The following is a 27414-nucleotide window of genomic DNA, read 5'->3' on the forward strand; positions in this document are numbered from 1 at the left end:
TGTTCTCGATCGGAATCATCGCGCACGATTGCCGAGGTAATAGCGATAAGTACACCGAGAGGAAAGAATGATCAACATCACTACGAATTGTAGTTATTTCCCCAACCATCTTTTTATCAATCATTCAGTTACTCCCAACCGACTTCTTATTGTCCTAACAAAAAAATAATGGTGGTATTTCAGAGTATTCTGAAATACCTGAAAGAGAGAGAAGTCGGGTAATCACGCCGTCGGAAATGTTCAACAGGTGAATCAATCCTAGATTGCCAAGCAGTAGTTAGTCCGCCAAAGTCATTCTGACTTCCTTAGTTAATTTCTTTTTCGCTCGCAACCTGCCTTATTGTTTATAATCATTTTCTGACGAAAGAAAAATTAAATAATACTTTATAATATTTAATAATAATACCAATTTTACAAACTTGTTTCTATTAAATTTATATTAGAGTGTTCTATTAAATTGCTTTAAATGTAAGTTAAAATGATTGACATTAGCAATCCAAGATGAATTACACAGATTTAACCATCGCAACTTTATTGCGCATTGATATAACGCCGACAATGATATCCGAAATGGAGAACTCCTAACGAATCCTAGATTGCCAAGTAGTAGTTAGTCCGCCAATGTGGAAATCATTCTGACTTCCTTAGTTAATTTCTTTTTCGCCCGCAACCTGCCTTATTGTAGTCATTTTCTGACGAAAGAAAAATTAAATAATACTTTATAATATCTAATAATAATACCAATTTTACAAACTTGTTTCTATTAAGTTGTTAGAGTGTTCTATTAAATTACTTCAAATGTAAGTTAAAATGATTGACATTAGCAATCCAAGATGAATTACACAGATTTAACCATCGCAACTTTATTGCGCATTGATATAACGCCGACAATGATATCCGAAATGGAGAACTCCTAACGAAAGAACGGCGCGAGGCTCGAGACGAGATAAACTGTACCGCGGAACGTACATTCTCTCCCACACAAACCTACAAGAGAAACCTACAAGTTCAGTTTCATTTTCTTACATAGCCGATTTGAATAAGGCAATCCTTTGGCACAGCGCCGCTAACTCGCTTCTCATTGGTCACTGGCCGAGCTGTTCCGGCGTCACATAGAGACTAAAGCCGACAGATTCGAGAGACACACACAAGAAACATAAACATACCCACAATAGAGCCGAAATCCAATTTAGACGTCAAGATTAATACGAGAACGCGATAGCTACTGTCACCTTTGAATTGACGTTTCGGCAATAAGTAATAATAAACACTGTAGCGGCACTTACTACAAAAACGAGTTCCCCGACTATCATTATTTCACCATGCATTTATACAGTCATAAAATATCATAAGTTCTTTTTCCTCAATGTAACTTGGTCGTTATCGTGTCTATATATTGCGATAAATCAGCTGAATGACGATAAATCAGCTATTGCAGCTGAAATTATAACATGGAACGTGTTCAATATGGTAAATGTATAGTAACTTTGCTGAGTGTATGAAACCAGATATAAAACGAAAGAGTTTTCACGGATGGTGCTCGCGGAGAATTGCCTGATTGATTTCCCGGTCGTATTTTTTCCCTAATTACAGAACTCGCACTAGGAATTCTGCTTATCCTACGAAATATTTCTGCGTATATCCAGCGTGCTCACGAGGAGAAAACTGGATGTAATAACGAGATCGATGTAACACGATGCATGACTACATAGAATAAATGATTAGTCGTTACACCTGACTACGACGGCACCTTCTCGCCTCGCTTCAATAAGTCGGGATGTTTCAATATAAAATTCCGCGGCCTCGCGAACACGCGAGGAAATCGCACGTGCTATTCCAGTTGTTCTGGATCAACGAGCGCTAAGTACCTATCGAAACGTATGAGGCGAAAACGATCGATGCGACGCGGACCGTAAACGCCAAGTGATTTTTGATTAATGGAATTTCCGCCGCGGCCCGTAATAACGATGCCGTTTTCCAGCGCGTTCGAGAGACGTCGAGACACTCAACGGGAAATTGCGTTCCAGATGAGACTACGTGAAAGTAGATGAGCCAGTAAGAACAGACCGAGATGAGCGTGTATCTAGTCGTGAGAGATCGCGCTTCTTTATATCCTGAAGCTCTCGCATTCTTAATTTCTGGGATCCTTAAATTCAGATTTTCATGATTATCTCACCGCGTGAGAGAGTCGATGATGAAAACTCTATACAATTTTTCTGATCAAATTTCTGTGGGACAAATGTATCGAATAAAAATTAAATTTTTAAACCGAAATAATAGAAAGCTCCTCGAATAGATTAAACTAACAGTAAGATTTGAAATGGCACATAAGGAGCGAATGGAAAGGCGTCCCGCCCGGAAAGTGGGGAGGGTCCAGGTTCGAGTCTTGGCGGAGGCAGTTTTTTCGCAACATATTTAATGAATCTATTTGAGTCATCGGTTTAATGGGGTTTGGATTTTAATAAAAAATATATAAAATAATATATATATATATATATATTATATAATAAATATATAAAAATTGGGACTCAAGGATCGGTCTAAGTATGGAAGGTTGATTCTCCGCGTACGATAATCGAAGAAAAAATTTCGATACGTGCGTTTAACATATCAATTTTATCCTCCCACAATCATATTAATATTAAAAAAGTAATATTAGTATTTAATAGCACTAAGACATCCGTGCTTGCTCCTTATGTGCCATTTCAAATCTTACTGTTAATTAAATTTTTACATTGTACAATAATGTGAGTTTTTTGTTATATTAATGCAGCGACAAATTTACCAAAAGTTATACTCAAATTTTCGTATTACGCTTTGCATTTTGTTTCGGGAAAATTTTCATCACACTTTTCGTATTTCCATTTTGTCATTCTGTATTCTATGATATTCTATGTGCTTCAGTGTCGTTCTATATGTTCAATGTGTCATTTTATGCGTTCTATGTCATTTTATGTCGTTCTACGTGTTCTATGTATCATTCTACACTGTTTTCATGTCATTTTATGTGTTCTTCTGTGTGTGTTATTCTGTGTTCTTGTGTCAAAAATTCTATGTGTTCAATGTGTCATTCTATATATTCTATGTGTTATTTTATGTGTCTTAGTGTCATTTTCTATATTCTAGTGTCATTATATGTGTTCTACATATCATTCTATATATTCTATATGTTTTATGCGTCATTCTACACGTTCTATAAGTATCATTTTATATATTCTAGTGTCATTTTATATGTTTAATGTATCATTCTATGTGTTCTATGTGTCATTCTGCGTATTCTACGTGTCATTCTATATGTTCTACCGTTATTCGATGCGTTCTAATATCATTCTATGTGTTCTATCATTCCGTGCTTATTTTGCGAAAAATAAATTGTTGCGAAATTTACATTACACCTGCCTTTTTTGGAGTTTAATTAGAGTTTGACATCACGTTGATGTTTCTTCATTCGAAATTATACAGGTTTATTTCTTAGGTGTAAATTCGATTTGGCATTGTCTTTTTTCATCCCTTATTTTCGACACTGAAGTCAGATTTTTCAATAGTAATTTGAATTTCAAGGTTCAAACTCTATTCTAACAATGTGTTTGAATTGTTCAAACAGAGTTTAAATGTAATATAAATTTAAATTACTATCGAAAAATCAGAGCTCTAAATAATTTATCAACGGGGAAAACATAAGACATTAGTATGAATTTTATCACCTAAAAAAATATAATTTCATTTATATCGGAATCTTTTTAATATGGTCTCAAGAAGATTCTGCTAAAATCAAAAGAAGAATATTCTAAGCACGGTATTAAAGTAAAGTTAAAGAAACTTCATTTTTTATCTACATTCTTGCTTATTGCGCTTTTCCTATAACGTATAAGATTTGCTTCAAATAAACACATTATTCTTGATTCAAAAGAAAAATGTTACAATATCTAGTAGATTTTCGTTTTCTCTTAGAATATGGGATTATACGAAACAATACTTTGCAACTAAAATTCTGTTGTTTGGATGTTTTCTTTTAGTTTCAGAAGAATCCTCTCGAGGCCCATATACAAAAGGATCCCGTTAGGAATGAGGTTATATCTCTTTGGATGTTTAAGATTTCCACGAGTCTTCTCGTGTTTGCGCAGTTCCAATAATATCGACGTTTCCACGTCTTCGACGAGGAAGAATGGCGAAAAAGAATCCCAAATTGGCGGAATGACCTTCCGACGGGAATGGCAGGTGTTATCCGAAAATCCTCCGTGTACCCGCCACATGACACACACACACGCACACAAACTCCCATCTCACCCACATTCCAGGATAAGTGTTCCATATTTCCTGCGGACGCATCGTGTACTTTCATAACGCGGTCATGCCTAAGAACCATCGGGGGAGATTTATGCGCCGCCACCGACGGAAAAATGTCCAAGAGCACATTCCTCCTCACCGAGGAGGCAACTTACTCCGAACAAGCGGCCTGCACATCGTAACCCGAATGCACCGAACCGCAGTCGGCTACGCGGCCGCATTCCGCGTCTCCCGCGGCACGCCGGTGATCGGCCGCGAAACTGGTCCCGTCGTCATGGGCGCCCTTCAGGAACTCCACGCACTTCTCCGTAGGGCTGGCTCGCGACGTCGCCAGCGCCGGGCAGCCTACCACCGCGGCGACGACGTCGTCCACGTCGTCGTTCGCGTCATCGTCGCGATTCCTCAGGAACGCGTCGAGGTAGTGCTCGTCGGCGCTCGGTAGATCGTAAACGACGCCGGGTGTCCAGGGTGACTCGAGGTCGCGAGGTCGCGTCCCGACGTCCTCGTCGTTCTGACTGTTGCCACCCTTGGCGTCATTCTTCCTGCCGTAGAGCTTGCGCAGGTACGCCTCCTGATGACTCCTGGTCGCCCAGCACCCACCTTGCCACCATCTCTTAGAGCCGAGCACGGCCGTGCGTCTTCTTCGCGCTAGGCTCGACATGCTTCTTCTTCTTCTTGCGCGCACCGACCACGACCACGACCACGACGACGACGACGACGGCGGCGACCAACGAGCAACAACATCCGGACCCGACGCGGACGGTGGTCGTTACGATCGATTCCAGCGGCGTTTCTTCCCCGCGCGCCGTGTGTTTCACGGTGGTGGACCCCGGCCGACGGTAATAATCGCCGAGTGCCGAGACCTTCTAATCTAGGAGCGCCGGCGGGGTCCTCTCTCGCTCCTTCCTTCCTTCTCCCTCAGTATATTATGTCCCTTTTCGCGGCCGTGCGTCCTCCAGCTAAAGTTAATAAGGCGACGCTTCGGGACGCTCGGGGCAACTCGGGGCTTTTTGTTGACGCAGAAACCCTTCTGCTAGCGTATTAAACGCCTATCTCGCTGGTGGGCGCTCTTGATGGTGTCTGGAGCCTCGCTTTCCAGTTTTCCTGGCAGGAGCTCTTGTCGGAGAGACTCTTTCCCTCTCTCTCTCTTTCGCGAGTAACAATTTTCACGGTGATATTCGCTCCCGATCGGGTCTCTGTGGAGGGGTCTCTGATGAGAGATACGTGTTGCAGAACTTTCTCTTGTCGATATGTTCCGCGACATCGATTCAATCGATCGATCAATCGATAGACAAGTAGATCCCAATCAGTGCCCGAGAATGTTTCTAGTTTAACACTCGCTACTTTATCCTCTTAGCCGAGTGTTTCGCTTCCCACGACTTTGCACGAACACGTTCGACCCGTCACTTCCCATAAGTGTGTCTTCTCGTCTAAGTCGCGCTAATGATAGAGACGACCACGTCTCCGGAGCCGCTCGTCGGCGTAGTGGCTCTGTCCATCATCTCGAGACGTCGGCGTTGCCCCACATCCGAGAGAGCACACAGCGTCCGGACACATTGACGTGCTTCAGAGATGTCCAATACGATAGAGATGTCTCGTGTAATAAAGACGTTTCACGGAACGGACGCGTCTAATGCCGCGAGTGACTCTCTTCACTCTAGATAGCCGATCCAGGAGCAGTCGTGGCGTAATATTGCAAAGCTGGAGGACTCAATCGTGCTCTGGGAACGTCATCTTCTTCGCGTCGACGTGAAGGGTCGATGAGGGACCCTTTTCGCGAATCAGAGTCGTTGGGGGCGCCTCGCGGGATGGTGGTATCCTATGGAAGACAGGTATCCCGCGAAATATACGTGTTCCCAAGAGCGGAGACGTGTCGTGTCGCGATTGAGTGGCCCCGCGCTGGATGGTGCGGCCGCAACTCGAATGGAGGACTCAATCGCGGCTCCGCGTCGCGGCTCCGTGTCGTCGTCTCGCCGACGTCTCGCCGGCAGCGTCGAGATCATCCCGCCGCTCGTTCACCATTCTTCGATTGGCACGCGCTCGCGAAACGCGAGCGAACTCGCGGCTCCAGACCCGGGCAATAAGGGCGACGGCGAAGCGGCAGGGGCGAGGAAGAAGGACGCGACGGGGGGCGGTGGGAAGGGGTGATCGGAGAGAACAAGGCGGAAAGGGAGAGGATCGAGTGTGCTCTGGCGAAAGCGGTCGCAGGAGGAGGGAAGGAGCTCGAGAGGGGGAGGATCGTGCGAGATGAAGAGAGAGAAAGAGAGAGGGAGCGAGAGGGAGACGGAGAAACAGAAGACGAGAGGGAGGGAGAGAGAAACAGAGAAAAAAGGAGTGTGAGAGAGAGAGAGAGAGAAAGAGAGAGAACGAGAGGGTGGGTGAAACGAGTCGGAGGGGTGAGGACCAATCTGTACGTATAACCGGTAGTACAGTGCGGATTAACGTTTTAATATGCGACACCTATCGCGCGGTACAAAGGCGACCGACGGGCCCCGCGATGCGACGGCGCGATCTCGGGAACTCGCTTTTCCCCGACGGCGAGGCGACTCGACTCGCCGAAAGGCGCAAGTGGATGACAGGTGGGAGAGTCCTGTCTGAACTTTTCGCGGGCACCTCACTCGTCGAAGATCCTTCTCAGCGCAATCGTCGTGGAAACGCGGACTACTTCTCTCGGCGATCACTTCTCGCGGGTGGACACTGTGTTACCGAAGCACTCTCGGCGAGGAACGCAAGGATAGACGGGCCCCGCGCGCTCGTCCTTAATCGCGAACTTGTCCGCGCGATCCATGGGCTACCGGGCGCGATCTCGGAAAATGCGGCGGCGTGCCGCGAGGACACATTGAAACCTTGTAGAAGCGCGTCCTGTCCCTCGTTCCGCCGGCACGGGGCGTGCTGAGGCCGAGCGGACACTGAGCATACTCTGGGACTCTTCGGGCCCCTGTGCGGGGCGCGCGGGAGGGGGCAAGCTGGGGCCCGCGAGCGAGTGCCAGCGTGAGGAAGGAGGAACGAGCGAGGAGTCGCATCGGTGCGTGTAACTCCGACGTTACCAATACCTGCGCGAACTCTCCCTCTCCTTCCTCACTACCACCACGTGTCTGTCTCGTTCTCTCTTTCTCTTTCTCTCTCTCTCTCTTTCTCTCTCGCTCTCTTTCTGGCTCTTCCTCGCTCTCTCGCTCCTCTCGATATATTTATATTCGTTTCTAATACGTGTGGCGTGTCGGGGCCCGACGCCTCTCGCCGTGGGCCTTCGTCGGAGTGCGCGCGCGGGCCCCGGTTCCGCGTGTGCGTGCCTCGCGACGGGCCTCGGGCCCTCGAGCGGCCGAACGGAGGACGCTCTGCTCTGCTCTGCTCCGCTCCGCTCCTCCGTGCTGTGTTTGCGAGGAGCTACTTCTACAAGGAGCTACTTTGGCGCGACGACGTCATTCGAAAAGACGCGCGCCGCTTCTTCATTCTACGCCGCAACACACGTCTCGCTCGCTTCCGCCGCGATTATCGGCCGCGGGGTTAAAAATAGAGACGTCTCTCTCTCTCTCTCTCTCTCTCGCAGACTCTGGCGAGAGAGATAATGGACGCCGCATTACGCTCTTTAATTGCCGTAGATCAGACGACCCGGTCGATTAACGCAGGCATACTAATCGTCCACTTGCATATTTTTGTACTAATTCCTGTGTCAGTTAAGATACCACTAATGAGACTGATAGCTTCTTATCAGCTTCTAATCCCAATCCTCGTTTGCAGATGGTTTCAAAGTATAGGAATAACTACAGGGTTTAGCTTCACTATAGGCACGACTTGAGAATGTATTGCGGTCTTCATCTATTCTTGTTTGAAAGATCTTTGAAATGCGCGTTAATGAATGACGTGAAATTCTAAAGAACCTTGCCTACTTTTATATGGATCCTGGGCCTCTCGTGGCTAATAACGGGATTAAAATGATAGAATGTTCTATAGACACAGTCCTTTAGACACAGTCGACGCTGTTTAAAGATGCATTCTTTGAAACATTGGGAAAATGTATTAAATGGTATTCTTTTATTCAATTTTTCGGCATCCAAGGAACCTTCCCTAACATAAACTACTTAGACATATCAACTTGAAGTACTGGCGGTCTCTTCAGCAACGATATCAGACTTCCAATGGTCTATCATTCCTCTATTCATAAGTATTTGTTACTAGCCACGGGAACTAGCAAAGTAAGCTCTTTAAGAAAATATTGACACAAGAAATGCTACGAAATTAAAACTTGTGGGTCGTCTGCTAATCAGAAGACCTTCATCCTACTTTTTCCATTCAGATTAATAAAAGAACGTGCTAACGTTCTAACAGAATCAAACTCCATTGGAAGTTCTACAGTTCCAGTTTTAACTCGGTTTCGCTCTTTAAATCAACACCGGTTTGGGCTCGAAAATAAATTACTTCTCGCGTTGATTCTGCCCACATATGAATCCCGAAATTAACATTGTAGGAGGACTTTCGCTCAGTTCATTTTCATTAATCAAACATCAGCTGATGTTCCCGGCCCGACGGATATCAATGAGTAGAGACGGAGATTGGAATTCGAAGACAGCCCACCCAACTCGCGGCTGCTGCTCCTCGTCCGTTAAATCATCATCTTCTACTTTTACATAAGTCTCGCCTGTTCCAACGGCGCCTTGTACCGATCCCTCACACGCATCATCACGATAAACCCGCTTCCACGTTAACGTCTTTATCTAATGACATACACGGGTGATAAATACTCGCGTTCTCCCCCTCCTGCGTCTGTCTTTTTTTCAGAAATTGGGTGTATCTGTCGGACGAGTTTAGCAAGCCGTGTCGAATCTTAACGAGCGGCCCCGATAATGCATGACACCCGCAGATGGGCGTGCCCATATTTATAATGAATAGCGCGATCCATTAGCTCCTACGGCGTGTCGTTGCGCGTCATTTTTACCGCGCGCGCGCGATATCATCTATATATTTATTTGTTGCGCATACATATCCCCGTTCTCACGGGGCTTGGCCGAGAGAACAACAAAGCGGCCCACCTATCTCTCTATCTCTCTATCCATCTTTCACATGCTCGAACGATCAACAACGCTGAGAGCGCGGGGCCACGCTTCTTCGTCTACCCGTTGCCACAAGCAGCGTTTGTCTAGTCGACTATCAACACAGTCGACTCGTAGAAACGCGAGCACGCGTCGCGCGGCTGGAGCAGCGGTTTAGCGCCGTTCTGATGGCGGCCCCCGTAATAGAGGCGTCCCCCACGGAGAAGGAGCGCCTTGAGAAACAGGGGGAATTTGCGGTTCGACGAACGAAGCTCTCGTCGAATTGTGCCCACGTACAATGGGCCCATTCGTGAGGGACATAACGCGGAGACCCATCCGGTACGTGCGCGACACGCCTCCTTCGTGATGCCCGCGCCGGCCGGCTGGACCCTCCAGGAGGATCGTCCCTTGAGCGGGCCTCGAGAGAGGTTTCCCGTGCCGATGGTGTCGATGCCGTTCCCGCGCGAGCCCGCGCAAGAACTGTCGCTTGCACGCGAGTCGAACATTTTGCTGGATGCGCAATGAACGGCGAGCCGCAGCAAGAACGCAGCCGGCGGAATGTCACTCGGCGTTAAAGTGAGCCTCGTATAGCACGGAGGCGATACGCGATCCTGGCTACGCGGTTCGAACACAAATGCACGTGCGGATCTTATCGCCGGATGTCCAGCGTATCGTATACAATGTGTCCGACTTCGACACGACAAACGAGCTCTGGCTTTCATTAACACGCTTGCTACTAGCTGGAGAGACTTTCCTCACAGGCTATTTCGTATTTTTTCCCGCGTAACTGTGTAAAACAGGCTTAGTTTGATAATGTGAACTTGTAGAGGTAAACTGTATGTGTGTGTGTGTGTGTGTATGTGTGTGTGCGCGTTCCACTGAGGGACTGGAGTCCAGCATTATTAAGAGAAGGCAATAGAGAGTGAGATGTTTTCTTTCCTTGTCTAATTGTCCGACTGATGGGGAGAACGAAGAGGGAGAACCGATCACATGGATAATACGTTCTCTCTTTCTTTCATTTTGTCTCACTCTCTCTCACGAAGAGAACATTAGAGATATTACTTGGCTAGATATGATTGCCGTGATAAAGTATTAACCATCCGCGTACAATGTTAGGTCCATGAGACCTGAACAAATATTCGTTCGCTCACCAACTTTCGTGAAGGGTCCGGGAAAATTTCAACATGGCGTAAATCTGTTTGTGTTCTTATTTTATTGCGCTACTATTTCATAGCTGAAACTTTTCTATTTCTTTGTAAAAAGATATATACAAAAATATATTGATTCCCAACAAAGGTAAAGTAGTTCAAGTTGCCTGACAGACCCAGATTGTATGTCCCAAAAATATGATTGTGCACGGAAGATTAATATAATTTTTCACTTACGATACAAAGGAATTGTAAGACTTATAGTATTTTAGAAATAACGAGAAATTACCTTAAAATCAACAAATATTTCTTTAATAGATGCATTAACATGTTTACTTGAGTCTAAGTTCTCTTTATTTAAATTAACTTTATTCGAAGTAACTCTTTATTTGAAATATCTCTTTATTTGAAATAACTTGCGTGGTGTGTGCTCCAATTTTTTAACGAGAATAGCTGCTACATAGATTACGACGTTGATAATACATTTATAGAAATTTGAAAATGCATCTGCATTGGATATTGATAAAACGCGCTTTAAAAGCAATGCTGGAGAGGAAGTGCACTTTTCAGCCGATTGTTAACACAATGAACCACTTATAATGGATTTAAAAATGTTCAAACCTATTTCTTAGAAAAAATAAGCTCACAAACTTCATTTGTAATTACTAACCACCACGTTTTTTCCATATACACGTGATTTCATTGAAAAACGACAGCAGGATCTTCAGCCACTGGCGTTCTTAGCTGTCTGTCTGTACGCGTTTGAGTGGAACTCACAGTGCTGTATCACGCAATCAAACCTTACGGTCTCTCAACCATAGTATTCGTTCTGCAGACCACAACAGAGAGATGGCAATATTCCTTCGATCGAGGCAACTATATATGAGGTTACATATATGAGGATGTTATTGTAGCAACCCTAACAGCTTTTTCCGTGCTCGTTTGTTTCTCCTACATTGTACCCTCCTGCATTACTGCGATAGAATACTGTGATAGATGAAGTATCTTAATCAGTATACTCGAGTCGAAATTTTTATTCTATTTTCGATCTCAATATTTCATTCAACGGCTATTTTGGTATTCTGAAGCCTCTTTACATTCTATTTAACCTACTAACTTTGCCCAGAAATTCTCTTTAAAATCTACAGGTGGCATTTTGCCGGTCATTTAGAGGCGCTAAGTAGGACTTCAGATTTCAGGACATATGATTCTTTAGAATATACAGATGTTGGAAAGTTCAGGTCGAATGTGGGGCTGAAGTTTCAATTCAGATATCTCTGTTCTTTACTCTTCTCTTCAGTTATCTCATAAGAATGCGCAGTCTGTCTCTAGAAGTCCGTGATGCGGGAATAAGAAAGAGATATTTGTCATCACACACGTGTGACGCTGGTAGCAAACATGTTAACCGTGGAAGACGCAGTTAGAGACGTGTGTCGGAGATAACGTGACCCAGCCGGCGTCGTAGGTGTGAATTTTACGCGCGCTTCGCTTTCAATTAAGCTTGATCTTCCTGCGAGGACAGCCACGACAGCGTGTAAGCGGTGTGGGATTGTCATCGAATCCATTCGCACGCGTGAGGCGCGTGAAATGGATATAAAATCGATGCCCTCAGCGGCGATAACTTACACAACTCGTCTCGTAGAGCGAATAAAAAGAGAAGAGGAAAAAAGAGGAGGAGGCGGAGTATCGTTTAGGCTAAACAGAATTTGATTCAATTAAACGCAATTTGAATGTAATCGGAAGGTTAGCGCCGAGAGCGCGCTGTCAATACGCGCTTAATTTATGAACAGTCGAAGACGCGCAAGAAGATAATGATCCCGACACACAGGCGCGAGTTCTTGCCCGCTCTTCTTTCTTCCCGGGTATACTTAGCACGTCGTTTCACATTCCTGCGCGACACGATTTCTACAAACGACGGCAATCCTAATCGTAAAAATTTCAGGGCACGTTAATGACCGTCGTTCGCGACGACGGAACGATTTCCCGCGGATCAATAAATTTTTACGATCCGCCGAGTGACGCGCACTTTCTTACGGCACTCGCGCTGGATCGTCGCGCACTTTCAGTGAGCCACGGCAGCGCGAGAACGCAGTTTCGAGAAATCCGCGCTTTAGGCTTTTCAGCGACCCGGGAAACGAACAGTTGATGAATGACCGGTGAAAATGGAGACAGTCAATGAAAGGCCGCTGAATGAGAAGACTCGTGACTCTTCGCCGCGCGACGTGAAGCAGAAGTGCAAGTTTCAAAGACGGCACTGATGATTTTTACACGCGACAAAGACATCAATATCCCGCGCTCTGAGAGAAGAAAAGATTAATGTCATTAAAGTTATAGCTTTTGGCAAAAACTTCATGTTGTTTTACAAAAAGTAAGAAGTAGTATCTATATTAGATTATTAAGGTCGATTTGCATCGAAAAAGTAACAGTAAGAATGTTAATAGCGAAAAGCTAATGACAATACGTTTTTAGCAAAACCATGTTCTCTAGAAAACGACTTACTGAATGTTTCTAACAAAATATGCCTTTAACAATGCGGAAAACACAAATGTCACCCCTCGACAAAGTCAGAAAATTTATTATAATTAAACTGCTAATAGCAGTGTTATTAGTCATAATAAAATTTTTTAATGTTTTCAACGGAGTTGGAAAACTTTAAATTGTTAATAACACTGTTATTAGCTAACTAACTTGTTTCATAACTTGTTAGAGACAATTATTTTTCAGCAATTTTCAATAATATAAACTGCATTTTTTCAGTAACAATGCTAGAAATAGCGTTACTGCTGGTGCAAACCGGTCTTTATCACTAAAATTATAATAACACTTACTAAATGGTTCCCCGCGACTATAACTCTGTCACTATGTGCGATTATAGTTACCAAGTACTTTTCCCTCAGTGTAAAGTAAAGTATCCAATTAGTGGCATCCCCCTTAGTCATCGATACTCTAGAAAAACCCGGTTCTCCTTACGAGCAGCATTACAATTAAGCTTCTTGCTTGCAATCTATGATTTCAAAAGAGAACCCTCTAATTAGCTTCACAACTAAAACTGTGAACAGATGTTGCTGGTCGCAAAAACCCCATTTTTTCTAGAGTATCATTGATTAAGCAAGATGTCAATAGTTGGACGTTTGCCCTAATCTTGAGTATGAGCCAAGATCAGGTTCTTTTTGGTTCTTTTAAGTGCTTTTAGATTTTCTTTTGGGTTCTATTCGCCCTCTTTCGAACTAAAACTGTGAACAGATGTTGCTGGTCGCAAAAACCCCATTTTTTTCTAGAGTATCATTGATTAAGCAAAATGTTAATAGTTGGACGTTTGCCCTAATCTTGAGTATGAGCCAAGATCAGGTTCTTTTTGGTTCTTTTAAGTGCTTTTAGATTTTCTTTTGGGTTCTATTCGCCCTCTTTCGAACTAAAACTGTGAACAGATGTTGCTGGTCGCAAAAACCCCATTTTTTTCTAGAGTATCATTGATTAAGCAAAATGTTAATAGTTGGACGTTTGCCCTAATCTTGAGTATGAGCCAAGATCAGGTTCTTTTTGGTTCTTTTAAGTGCTTTTAGATTTTCTTTTGGGTTCTATTCGCCCTCTTTCGAACTAAAACTGTGAACAGATGTTGCTGGTCGCAAAAACCCCATTTTTTCTAAAGTATCATTGACTAAGCAAGATGTCAATAGTTGGACGTTTGCCCTAATCTTGAGTATGAGCCAAGATCAGGTTCTTTTTGGTTCTTTTAAGTGCTTTTAGATTTTCTTTTGGGTTCTATTCGCCCTCTTTCGAACTAAAACTGTGAACAGATGTTGCTGGTCGCAAAAACCCCATTTTTTCTAAAGTATCATTGACTAAGCAAGATGTCAATAGTTGGACGTTTGCCCTAATCTTGAGTATGAGTCAAGCTTTTAGATTTTCTTCTGGATTCTATTCGCCCTCTTTCGATAGCATCTCGGCAGAATTCTGCGATTTCGTGGTTTCGCCGTGGCACACCGGCAGCAGAACGATACACGGCGAATTCCGCGGCGGCGGTGGCGGTCATTTTTCTCGCAGGATCGATTTCCTGCGCGGTTAATCGCGGGCTGCTGCCCTCCGACCCAGGCAGATGCGATATCCGGTACCCGGCGAGTGCGTTCATCCAGCGCCGCCTCCAGCGCGTAAAGCTACATTGTAGCGATCGGCATACTTCTTGCAGCCGCCGCGATAGAGATTGCTATTACTTCTCTTGAAGCGCAGCGCGGCCAGCGCGCGCGCGCGCGCGCACTCGTGCGCTATGAACCTCGGGCTGGCGTTGCACCGCAACAACCGCGGCATGGCCAATGTCGCACGACGGACAATTGCCGGCTGTTACGCGGCACCAGGGTTCTCAAACACGGAGACGCGAATTTTTGCGCGCGACCACCACGTCGCACGAGTCGACACCGATCGCCCTCGCGACCGGAAGAGATCGCGCCCGTGCGCGGAACTCGATCTCGCGAGGAATCAGCCACTCCGAAGGCACTCTCTAAATCTCTTGGAGCGAAACTGCACCCCGAGAAGTAAGAGCGCAGAGTCTATTCAAATTCGAGTGACTTTCCACTCTCTCGTACAGAGTGAATCGTCGAGTGAATATTTTTATTCAAAGGAGACTAACGAGTGAATCTAATGTACTCCACCTATCATAGGAATACATCCATTTCAATCACCGTGGACTTATAGGAATAGACTGCGCGTTCTTATGAGATACTGCTGAAGGAAAGAGATATGCTGATTGACATACTTTCTTTGACACACCGTAGAAGGGGAAACAAGAGAGAGAGAGAGAGAGAGAGAGAATGTGAGAGAAAGAGAAAGAGAGAGAGAGAGAGTGAGAAAGAATGGAACATAACGAAAGAAAAAAGAATAATAAAGAAAGAGTGAACGTATCGACTATATATATAATGCTTCTCCTCTTTCACCAATTAGACAATTAGACAAGGAAAGTATCTTACTTTCTGTTGTTCTCTCTTACTAACATGATTAACATGACAGCACAACTCTCCAATGGAAATGCGCAGTCTATCTCTGTAAGGACCGATTTCCTGATAGTAGTTTAAACTTGGATTTAAGTTTAAACTCCGTTCAAATACATTAAACACATTATTAGAATGTAGATTCAATTTCAATTTAAGGCTATTCATAGTCGGGTCTTATATTTAAGACTGACGTAAGTTCATCTTCAGATACTCCAGCCAATGAAATGATCCGTACATCATCTGAAGATAAACTTAAGGCGCTCTTAACTATAAGATCTGACTATGAATACCGGTCTAAGTTTAAACTGCTGTGCAAAAATCTAAGTCTATGTCGAGAGATTGAAACATTCACTCCTATGCATTCAGGATCCGTTCTAAGCTTGAGTGGAACATTCACTCTTGCGATTTCGAGTGGCAGTGTTTTCGCTATCGTTTGAGTGAAAACACTGCTATTTCTCACTCGTCTCGAGCGAGATTCCACTCTAAGAAATTTCAAGAGCACGTTGTGGCTGTTGACACTAAAGTAACCAAAACAATCAAGATGACAGGCTTCGGATTTCTTATAAAAATTACTCGAATTTATAAAGACGCATTCGATATTTTCAACTAATGTTGAATAAAATTAAGAATAAGTAAATGTTTTTCTCTCTGTATTGCGCTTTTTTAAATGTCATTTTGACCGTTCTGACAACAATAGGTCATTAATTGTCGGTAGCAGAGATGTGCGAACTCGAGTTCGAATCGAATCGAATTTCATTTGATTCGATTTGAATTCCTATGATTTAAATCCGAATAATTCGAAAAGTTTCGGATCGCGCAGTATTAATGAAGAACTTTTAAAGACATCCAGCCTTGCGGGAATTAGCATGACTTAAAAAATTTGCTATACATTAAGATTTTCTTCAAAAATATTAAAAGAAAATAATGGCTTCTAGGTAAACTTTTACCGACAACTGTCGGATCGATATGTGTTGTTGCGCAAAGAGCCTTTCAAGGCTGGAACTGTATTCCATACACGTTTACCGACTATATTTTATATATCTCTTACCTTAAAATGAATTGATATCACATGATTAATGTCATTTATCTCATACTGAAGTCACTATTTTCATGTTAAATTCAATGATTAAAAATTCTTTCAACGATTCGATTCGACATTAGAAATCCTTGACTCGCACATCTCTAGTATCGGTGGCGTTCATTTTAGACAATTAATCAAGAAGCAAAGAAAATAAATAAAACAACAACAAAAAATAAATATTGTGAAACTTCGAAATCTCTCAAAATGCGAAGTCTCAAGAGTCAAATGCGAAGTCAAGCAACAAGGATCAAGGAGAATTTAATGCTGCGGGAATGTGAGGGACGCGCGAGAAGATGAAGACGCGGCGTTATTCGCGGAATCTCCCTCTCTCGTGCGGAATAGCATTATCGCAAAGTTTGAGTACCCCTGATCTAGGCGCATCTTGCTCGCACGCATGTGCATAGCTCGGCGTACGGCCGGTACACGCCGCTTACAACGCGTTCATCAACGTCGACGACCAAATGGATTTTCGCTTATACCGCCTGATGTATCGCTTATACTTAACGTCATCGCCTCGAATGACTATATCCATTTGGGAATTACATTGACCCGCAAAGCCCGAGAATACCCAATTTGTAGTACAGAGACAAAGCTTTCTCTCTCTCTCTCTCTCTCTCTCGCCGCCGTATACAAATTACGTACGATTCGGCTCGGCCGCCTCGGTCACGTAATCTCGCCGTAATTGTAAAAGCTTCTCTCTTCTCGGGTTGACGCTTCCAAACGGATCGAGCGGACGGACACATAGCGGTACGCGAACGGTCCGCGCACACCGATGCGTACCACCTGTTTTCCTAGAGCCGCAGATGTTCCGCGAAAGTTACTCCACTAGACTCACTCCCACTAGACTCACTCCAGCAATTGCATCGCAACTGCTGCAATTTCGTATTCTTGTTCTTCTGCCACCGTCACGCACACAGCATTTTTATCTTTCGCTACCAGACGTGCACGAGGAAAAAGTCGACGTCCACTTCTAATACACGCGGGAACTGCGAGGAGCGCGACCGAACCCGTAAAAACGACAAACTCGACGTCTTCGATAATCAGTCACCATTAATCGCCGTCCGTTTCATTAATCGTTACGCTCTGTCTTCGCAATTCCACTTGAAAATATCACGATCCCGTACGAATCTTCCGTTCGATCTTAGATAGAATGGATTAAGTTGGCGTTTCGTTTATGTATTTCATCGAGAAACATTCGTTTGAACATTCAGCCGCATTAAAACTCGGCTGAGATAACTGAGAGCAATTAGCTGAGTAGAAACCTCTTACGGGAACCTTCTATTCCTACAAACGAGTTCTTCATCTGGTCTCCAAGCAACAGAAAATTCAGTTACACTAACGGAACTGTTTTTTCCGTGTAAGAGCATTCCGCTGAAGATAAGATTATATTCAAAGTTGAGTAAGCCAATATATCTGTTTAACTAAATTGAGTTTAAAGTTAAAGGCTTACAAAATTAACTTGGTTAAGTTAAAAGTTACATAAAAACTAACTTAGTTAAAGGTTGAGTTAAAATTCAATTAACTTATTACAGTCAAAAGTAATTATGGGAAGCAATATGTTTTTTGCATAATTAACTTTCTAATAATTCGTTTAATTTATGTGAAATAATGGAAAAGGAGTTTTTTATGAGAAAATACCGACTGTTTTGAGCTGAGAATTCCATGCAAGAAAAAAACACTAGCGCTGAGAGAGAGAAAGATAGAAAGAGACGAAAAAAATCATTCTAATATTTTGATGAGAATTATTTTAACTTGTATAAAAAGTTCAATAAGTTAAAATTAATGCATTTTAAAATAGCTAGTTTGAGTTTGAAAAAGTTGCTTTATTTAAAATTAACTAAGGCAAGTTGAAAGTTATTATCTTTCTAACTTTCAACTGATTAATTATTATTCAATCCTGATTATATTTTCTGTTATTTTTGTGAGAAACATACACAGTGGAAATGTCCATTGTGAAAATAATAATTTTTTTGGGTAAAGTATATAAACGAAATATAGGGCCAACTTAATCCACTCCAAAATCGAACTGAAAATGTCGCAAAATGTTCCCTGTGGAACAGGAAGAGTAGTGAAGTTCCAAAAGTAATGTTCTGCGGTTTCTTCTGCGTTCAGTTTCTCTCATAATAAACACGGAATAAACGCATGGTCAACTTGGTCGTTGGGCCAACTCCCATCAGTTATCCGTTTCCAGAGACGAGACGAACGTCCCGAAAACGCTTCCTCCTTCGCCCGTGTCCTGCGGTGTCGGGCGCGAAATAACCGGGCACCTGCCGCCCGATTGCCGTGTTTATTCGTTTCCGCGGCGCGACAGGGTCGGACTCTGTCGTCGTCGTCGTCGTCGTCGTGCAGCAGGCGACGGCCGCAGGTGCATCGCGGCGATGCGGTAGAGCGAGGAGAACAGCAACGGCCGGACGCGTAGCGCGTGCGCTCGCTCGCTTTCTTTCTTTCCCGCGCTTCTGGAAGCGAGACCGAGCAAAGGACGTCGTCTCTTCTCCCCCGGTTTCCCACGACGGCTCATTACGACTTCCCGCTCCCGCACGCCGTGGCACGCCGGATTCCCGAACGGAGCGCCGCGGAGGGCACCTACACTCGACTTCTTCTTTTTCCTCTTCGTCATCGTCGTCGTTGATGCCCGGCGGACACGTTCTTGGAATCACCGCGAGCTTGTTTCAATATTTGTACTAGATGTGCGCGAGAGGTGCAGCAGCTTCTGCAGCGTGTTGCCCGGTCCGGATGGAGAGTAGCTTAAAGCTACCGACCAGCTTCGACAGCTACCGGGAATCGGTTACCTTATACGTTAACGAGAGGCCGTCGAGAGGCTCCGAGGTCCGTGCTGGGCGCTAGGCGTCCCGAAAAAAAGCGATAGCGGTATCCACACGCGCGAGTAATTTGCATGTGGCTTCCTTTCGGTGACTTTAATTCGGGATTTAATTGCTGTGAGGTTATCTCACCACCGGATACCGTATGGAGACGGAAGAAAAAGAGACGATGCCATGCTTTTTTCTCTCTCTTTCTCTCTCCCCCTTTCTCTGCCTACCCGATGCGGAAACGTCGAGCTCCACTCTTTATCGAGGATTTTCTCTGGCGGAGGTTTAATTGTGGACCTTAATCGCTAAGATTATTTAGAACCGTACAGAGATAAATAAAGAGGAAGAAGAGGAAATTTTCTACTAGGCTTTCTACACACATTCTAAATTTCTCAGAATGCAATTTCAGAAAGCAGAATGACCACATACATAAAAGTATCATTCTATTGCCAGGAAATACTCAGTTGATTTTCCTTCTTTTAAGTAATGGGTTTCAGTTATTTTCAATAAATAATATTTTCTTGATAATAAACTTTCTACTAGACACACACACTCTAAATTTCTCAGAATGCAATTTCAAAAAGCAGAGTGACCTATATAAAAGTATCATTTTATTGCCAGGAAATACTCAGTTGATTTTCCTTCTTTTACGTAATGGGTTTCAGTTATTTTCAATAAATAATATTTTCTTGATAATAAACTTTCTACTAGACACACACTCTAAATTTCTCAGAATGCAATTTCAAAAAACAGAGTGACCTATATAAAAGTATCATTTTATTGCCAGGAAATACTCAGTTGATTTTCCTTCTTTTACGTAATGGGTTTCAGTTATTTTCAATAAATAATATTTTCTTGATAATAAACTTTCTACTAGACACACACTCTAAATTTCTCAGAATGCAATTTCAAAAAGCAGAGTGACCTACATAAAAGTATCATTCTATTGCCAGGAAATACTCAGTTGATTTTCCTTTTTTTAAGTAATGGGTTTCAGTTATTTTCAATAAATAATATTTTCTTGATAATAAACTTTCTACTAGACACACACACTCTAAATTTCTTAGAATGCAATTTCAAAAAGCAGAGTGACCTATAAAAGTATCATTCTATTACCAGAAAATACTCAGTTGATTTTCCTTCTTTTAAGTAATGGGTTTCAGTTATTTTCAATAAATAATATTTTCTTCATAATAAACTTGAAATATACTCATCATAAATTTCAGAAAGTTCATCATGTGCTCAAAAGAAGAATTTATTCTCTTTACAAGAATATCGTAAAATTTTATCAAAAAAGAAGTTGCCACTCTATGTAGAGAGTGAATTTTTGTTCTACTTTAATATTCTTGGTTGAAATGCTAAGCTTACTAGAATTCAGAATATATTTTGAGTAAATCATTTTCAGTATCACTTCGCATGGGGAATATTGCTATCTCTCATTCGCCTTGAGCGAGATTCTCCTGCAAGAAATTTGGACAGTAGAGACCTCAAATTCAACTTTTTATCGAGGACACGTTCGAGTTGTGATTTAGGTAATGAACTAATACGTAAATCCGTGTTAAACTTCAAGGAACTCGCTGCACAAGGAGCGTCGGAACACATGGGGATTCCAGTTTACATTTGAATGAGTCGCGTGTATTTCTCTCAAAACGCCGACAGCGACCTTAAATAAGACTCAGGAATAGGCGCGTGATATTTTATGAGGTGCCACTTGAGATTCGTTGACGGGTCTCCCATTATTAGCCACATATTTCATATACTGTGTTGCCTCTCTCTCTCTCTCTCTCCCTGCCTTTCTCTCTCTCGGACTCTCGATAATCCGTACAACGGATTCCTTCAAACCTTCGCTATGCGCGAACATCGACTTTATTGGGGCTCATCTCTGCCGAAGGTCGCGTCGATCGTTATTCATTCGACACGGCGACAGCTGCCCAAAACACATTTCTGCCAACGTGCAATATTTTTAGCGACAGGAAGAAAACAAAGAGAAGAAATATCGCTTGAAAACATATTTCTTCTCTAACCTATCGCCCGGCACGTGAATGTATGTCGTTTTAAATTCGCGCTTCGCAAATACGCCGTCCCATTCCTCCGTCTCGTTATGCACCGCCTAGCATTTTCTTCAGGAAAGAGAGCATTTACAAGTATAATGAGATCACGATCCGACCTAAAGGATTATGTAAAAACTATACGTAGAAATGAAGCTCCATTATGGGAAGTCCGAATGGATTCGCTGTGCGCCGTGTAGGCGGCTGTCAGACGCGCCGCCGTCCGAGGGTTAATTAACCGCAGATGAAACATCATTAATAATTTCGAGAAAATAATTTTTTCTTCACCTGGGGCGTATAATGGCGGCGAGCTAATCGAACGCGCCGTGTGTTTATAAATAGTTATCTGATTCTGAAATCTTAAGGGGCTGTTTCTTTCTCTCTCTCTCTCTCTCTCTCTCTCTCTCTCTCCCTCACTGTCTCTCTTTCTCGTGCCCACAGGAGGAGTCCAGAGATCGCCATAAAGGCGGGACACGATTTCCTCGGCGAACCGCGCACTCGGTCTGTCCACACCACGCACGATATTTCTCTAATTCTCATTACATCGCATTCTTCGTGGCAGACGAATCCCTCGTAAATCCACGCTATGCGTGATTTAGCGCTGCCGTTACCGGCATTACCGCCGTTATCTTCGAAGAACGTTTCATTTTTTTTTCTCTTTCCGTTTCGTTTTATTCCCCTCTCTCGTCCTGGGCCTCTCTCTTGATCGTGAGAGGCGATACCGCTATTTGGACGAAGGAGAATCGTGCGGCCGGAGGCGCGGATTAAGACTATGTGACCCGGAAGAAGCGGGCAGACCGTGCATCATCACTGAAAATAAGTACGTTTAGATAGGTGGACTAGAATGCCGGCGCAAAGAAGGCAACGCTTACAACAGTCGCGGAAAATTAGCGCGCCCACCTTCCTCCTCACTGAGGAAAAAACTACCTTAAAATCAACAAATATTTTCTTGATGGGTGCCATTAACATATTTACTTAAATCTAAACTCTCTTTATTTAGATCAAATATTGTTTACCTGATTTAAGTAAACAATATTTGGTTTAAATAAAGAGGATTTAGAGTTAAATAAATATGGCACCCATCAAAGAAATATTTGTTGATTTTAAGATCATTTTTCCCTCAGTGCTGCTGCTCCTGTTGCGCGGCGCATCGCGGATGCGTTTACGGGTGCAGCTACCGCGACGAGCGTTTCCGACAAATAATTGCCGGCACTCTTAACCCCTACGGCGATACCCTCCCCCGCTCCCTTTCTCCTCCTTCTCTCGTTCTCCGTTCCGTCCCGGCGAGAGAGAGATGCCAGAGATCGCCTTTCATTTAATTCGCGCGTATAGATTTTCATTGGTACCTTGGGCGCGCGAGGAAACGCTGCCCCTGTTTTACCGCTGCCGATCCGATGGAACGCGAATACCTATGCACGACCACGCAAATGATGCGTTCGCGTAATAGTCGGATACTCGTCGGGGAACAAGGGCGGAGCGACGCCGCACTGGATCTCTTTGGATCGCTCTTCGACGCGATCTTCGCGCGGGGGGACCGCTGGGATATACGGTATCTGCGAATCGTTCAGACAAACAGTTCAACCGGTCCCCGAGTAAATCGCAGAATCAGAAGGCGCACTTCAAAGTTGAACACTGAAGGAAGGAAATGATCAGATCGAGAGAGCCCAACTAGAAATTTATCCCAGGTCTTGGTCAGGTTGATCCCGGTTATTTGGTTTGTATAAGGTGATGTTATCGGGTTCTATAAGTATTAATAATCCTTATTACTAATAAGGCTCTGATCACCACGTTGCGCTGCATGATTTATCAGCACCTGATAATATCACTTACATATAAACCGGAGACTGACTGGGATCAACCTGATCAAGAACTCCACACGTTTCTTATAGAAAAGTGATTCCGATCAAAAATTGCTCCTTAAAGTAAAATATATCTAAAAAACAATAAGTGTTTATTTGGTGGCAGCCCACAAAAAATAATATATTTATTTAAATTTAAATTCTTTTATTTAATTTGAATAGACAATCGCCTTTATGAATAGCTGAGATTTTCTTAAAACTTTAAAAAAATGTATTTTCTTATAACCTTAGCTTTTCATATGGAAGCAATTATTTATTCTATTTAAATGAAAAAATTTATTTAAATACATATGTTATCAGTATACATGCGCGCGCGCGGAATAAATATTTTTTATTAAATTTTAAATTAAATTTCATTCCAAAAGTGCTCCTTAGAGAAAAAATATCTAAAAAACAGTAAATGTTTATTTGGTGGCAAAAAAAAATAATATATTTATTTAAATTTAAATTCTTTTATTTAATTTGAATAGACAATCGCCTTTATGAATAGCTGAGATTTTCTTGAGACTTTAAAAAAATGTATTTTCTTATAACCTTAGCTTTTCATATGGAAGCAATTATTTATTCTATTTAAATGAAAAAATTTATTTAAATACATATGTTATCAGTATACATGCGCGCGCGCGGAATAAATATTTTTTATTAAATTTTAAATTAAATTTCATTCCAAAATTGCTCCTTAGAGAAAAAATATCTAAAAAACAGTAAATGTTTATTTGGTGGCAAAAAAATAATATATTTATTTAAATTTAAATTCTTTTATTTAATTTGAATAGACAATCGCCTTTATGAATAGCTGAGATTTTCTTGAGACTTTAAAAAAATGTATTTTCTTATAACCTTAACTTTTCATATGGAAGCAATTATTTATTCTATTTAAATAAAAAAATTTATTTAAATACATATGTTATCAGTATATACGCGCGCTCGCAGAATAACTATTTTTTATTAAATTTTAAATTAGATTTCATTCCAAGAAACTTAAAGAGTGCACTGATGAAAATCAGTCAAATCTCAGACAGCAAAAACTGTTAAAAAATGTCAAAAAGACGTCCAGGAGAAATAAGGATGTCTCTTAATAGTTTATGCTGGGATGTAAAACGGTGGTGATAAGGTGGAAATATTCCCATAAAAATTGGTGAGTGTCAGTGCACTCACCGAAATAATTCTTTCACTGACTCAATCAGGAACATTCCGACTGATTCGCTCTGAGACAGAGTTCACTTTAGTTCTCAGTGCGGTGTAGAGAATTATATCTACATGTCATAATGTGAAATATCCTGCGACCCTTGCACTCCCAAAGGCGCGCCTCGGTGCACCACGTGCGGGACAATGACCGTGAAATTCTCTCCTCGTAAATTTTTCGCGCAGCCCGTTCTCGCGTTGTTCCTGCCGAGCGTGACGCCGCGTCGTTAGCTGGCGCGAGGTCGCTTAAATAGTGAGTTTTATCGTCCGCATCGAGATATCGAGAAAGGAAGCTGGTTGACGCATGTCACGTCAGGTTTCCTGTGTTTTCCCTCACCTGTGGAGCACGTTCGCGAGCAAGAAGAAATGGATATTCGCAATCACGAGAATCCATCAGCGGCGACCGGCGCGGGAAATAATTTAGACCGACAGGAGTCAATAAACACTCTCCGCGATATCGTTATCGCGATAGCCGGGCAGTTTACAAGACGAAGGGCGAAGTGAGACTTTCATTCACGTGGTTGGGAAGCACCAATTTCGCGAATTCCCCCGATTACACGCTAAAATTCCGCGAGGGACCAACGCTGTATCGTCGCATCGGCCGATCTTACGACTCCGATAATTTATGTTAACGACGATCGCCGGAACGTCCCATTAACCGGCAGAATACTAGCTCGCGTGATAACGCCGAAAGAGCAACGCCAGGCTCTTATTCGCGGTAAATTAATCCTTGAAAGGATGCCTCCAGCCGGCTGAAAAGCGCAACGACGTTCCGCGGCTCACTGGCGGATAATGTGTAAACTGCAAAGCCCCCATAAAGTATAAGCTATAAGCTAATTACCGGCGAGCCTATGCCAAGATTGTATACACTTTGCGCAAGTACACGCAGAAAAATATCATTCCACCGCTAAGAAGAGCGATTATTCAGCTGTTTTTCCAGTCTTGAGCGATAATTACCTTCGACAAAAAATATCTTCTTGATAACAGACTTAAAATATATTCATCACAAATTTGAGAAAAGCTTATTATCATCGGAAGAGGGGGAAGAGGAATTCTCTTTATAAGTATATTATAAAATTTTATCGAAGAGAAAGCTGATTTGATTCTGTATAGTAAAAGCAAATGGGATTTTTGTTTTAATTTAATATTCTTGATTAAAATGCTAAACTTACTAGGATTCAGAAGGCTGTTGGATAAATTTGATGCTTATAATGAATTTATAACAATTGAAGCTTTCGCGGTCTCCATGAATATCAGATTTGGTTTCCGGATTTGAGCGTGGATTCTTCTTTGTATAATTTCGACGTTTCACGAATATTTCAGTCCGCTTCATCAGGACATTGGGTCGTTCCTCCCTGATGAAGCGGTCTGAAATGTTCGCGAAACGTCGGAATCAGACAAAGAAGAATCCACGCGGTTCAAACCTGGAAACCAAATCTAATTTATGACAAATTTGTGGGTAAGGGAGACCGATGCATCATATTCCAGAATTTCAAAGTTACAACTTTTCAGGCAACTAGTTGTTGTGACTTTACTACTGCTACATCTGTCTTTTATTTTTTAACTGTAATATTATCCCACTTTTAATACAACTCAGAGAAAAAGTGTCTATGTTCTGAAAGGATTATTTCACGATTTTCTTTCCACTATTCCTCTCAAGATAAATATTGAAAAGAAGCTCATGAGCAACGTATTCCTGGGGCCATCTGAGAATTACTAAAAAAATAAATTACATCCTGGAGATCCTATTCTCCTATTAGATCCTGAATATATTGCAAAATTTGTCGAGGAAAAGTGTTACGACCTTTAATAATATAATCGTATCAGACGATTTTCAACGAGAGCTACTCGGAGAATGGCCGCGTTAACTCATTCCTCAGAATCAATATTTTCGTAGTACCATTTGAGAGACAGAGGAAAGTCGGAAGGGTTGCGTCTTAAACGTTGGAGTCGCCGGTTTTACTTTAAAGCCTGATCTACAATATGCTCTTTGCGTTCTGTTTCTTGTATTCTCTCTCTTTCTAATTCAAACCTTAAACCTTAAACTAAAAAAAGATAGAGAACAAGAAACAGAAAGCAAAAGGCACATTGTAGATCATGCTTAAGCTTTTGCGCTCTGTTTCTTGTCTTCTATCTTTTTCTGGCTTAACGCTTAAGATTTGAGTCAGAAAGAGATAAAGAGAAAGAAGCAGGAAGCGAAGAGAATATTGAGGATCAGGCTTTATCCAGTCCAGAAGCGCAACATTTCGCTATTGTTTCCCGACGTTTACCTCGGCGGGACTGAAAGGTGCTGCGGGCCAGCCGTGTGATTTCGACACGGCTGACTCGAAGGATTCAAGATACCAGCGCACAACAAGAACCACCATGAGCGGCTCTTAACAACAGTGAGGTTCATCGATTACCCCTGAAATTAAATCACTCTACCATCTTCCTCTCAACACGATGCCACGAAATTAATCTAGCCGCGATCTCATGTAGCGCGTTAAAATTTAGGCGGTGATCCTGTGAACGCGATTTCTTACTTTACTTTTCAATACTGATTCCGCGTCAATTTTTTCAAAGCAATTATGCGGCTACATATATGAACAGTAAAATCACTAAACACAGAATTAATATCTCGAATTGAGATGTCGTGAAACGTCCAGTAGCTGACACTGTCTGCTTGTTTTCAACATTCTTTTACGGATTTTATAAAATATTAAGGCGTGATTTTATAAAATATTAAATATTAATATTTTATAAAATATTATGGTGATTTTAGAGTGAATAAATAAATAATAAATAATAATTGATAAGTAATTAATAAATTCCCACATACTTCAATCTTTAATCAAATCCGGACAAGAGTGCCGAAAACTGGCCGTAACGAGTGCCAGCTACTGGGTGTTTTTTCTTATTACTCCTTTAAAAAAAAAAACATTATATACAACCATGAATCTTAACTCTGCTATGAAGACCCGAGTCGAGATTCTGATTCTTCTTTCGGC

At 42.5% G+C, this 27414-nt stretch overlaps 1 protein-coding gene across 6 annotated transcripts in view; it reads right to left on the reverse strand.

Annotated features, from left to right (window-relative positions):
* Positions 1–27414, reverse strand: part of LOC116844221 (protein prickle-like) — a 281484-nt gene that overhangs the window by 20787 nt on the left and 233283 nt on the right. Inside the window, exon 1 of one of the 6 annotated variants that reach the window (XM_032815449.1) lies at positions 17171–17286. The exons of 4 other annotated variants lie outside the window; for them this stretch is intronic. In XM_032815449.1, the coding sequence (XP_032671340.1) occupies positions 17171–17271 (101 nt within the window). In that variant the 5' untranslated portion in view covers positions 17272–17286. Of the gene's footprint in view, positions 1–4442; positions 5313–17170; positions 17287–27414 lie in introns of those variants that run through there. One more of the 6 variants, XM_032815445.1, reaches the window with a different exon arrangement.

Source organism: Odontomachus brunneus, unplaced genomic scaffold (genome assembly GCF_010583005.1).
Source record: "Odontomachus brunneus isolate Ranch 3 - 2012 unplaced genomic scaffold, Obru_v1 Obru_scaffold_040, whole genome shotgun sequence".
NCBI lineage: Eukaryota > Metazoa > Arthropoda > Insecta > Hymenoptera > Formicidae > Odontomachus > Odontomachus brunneus.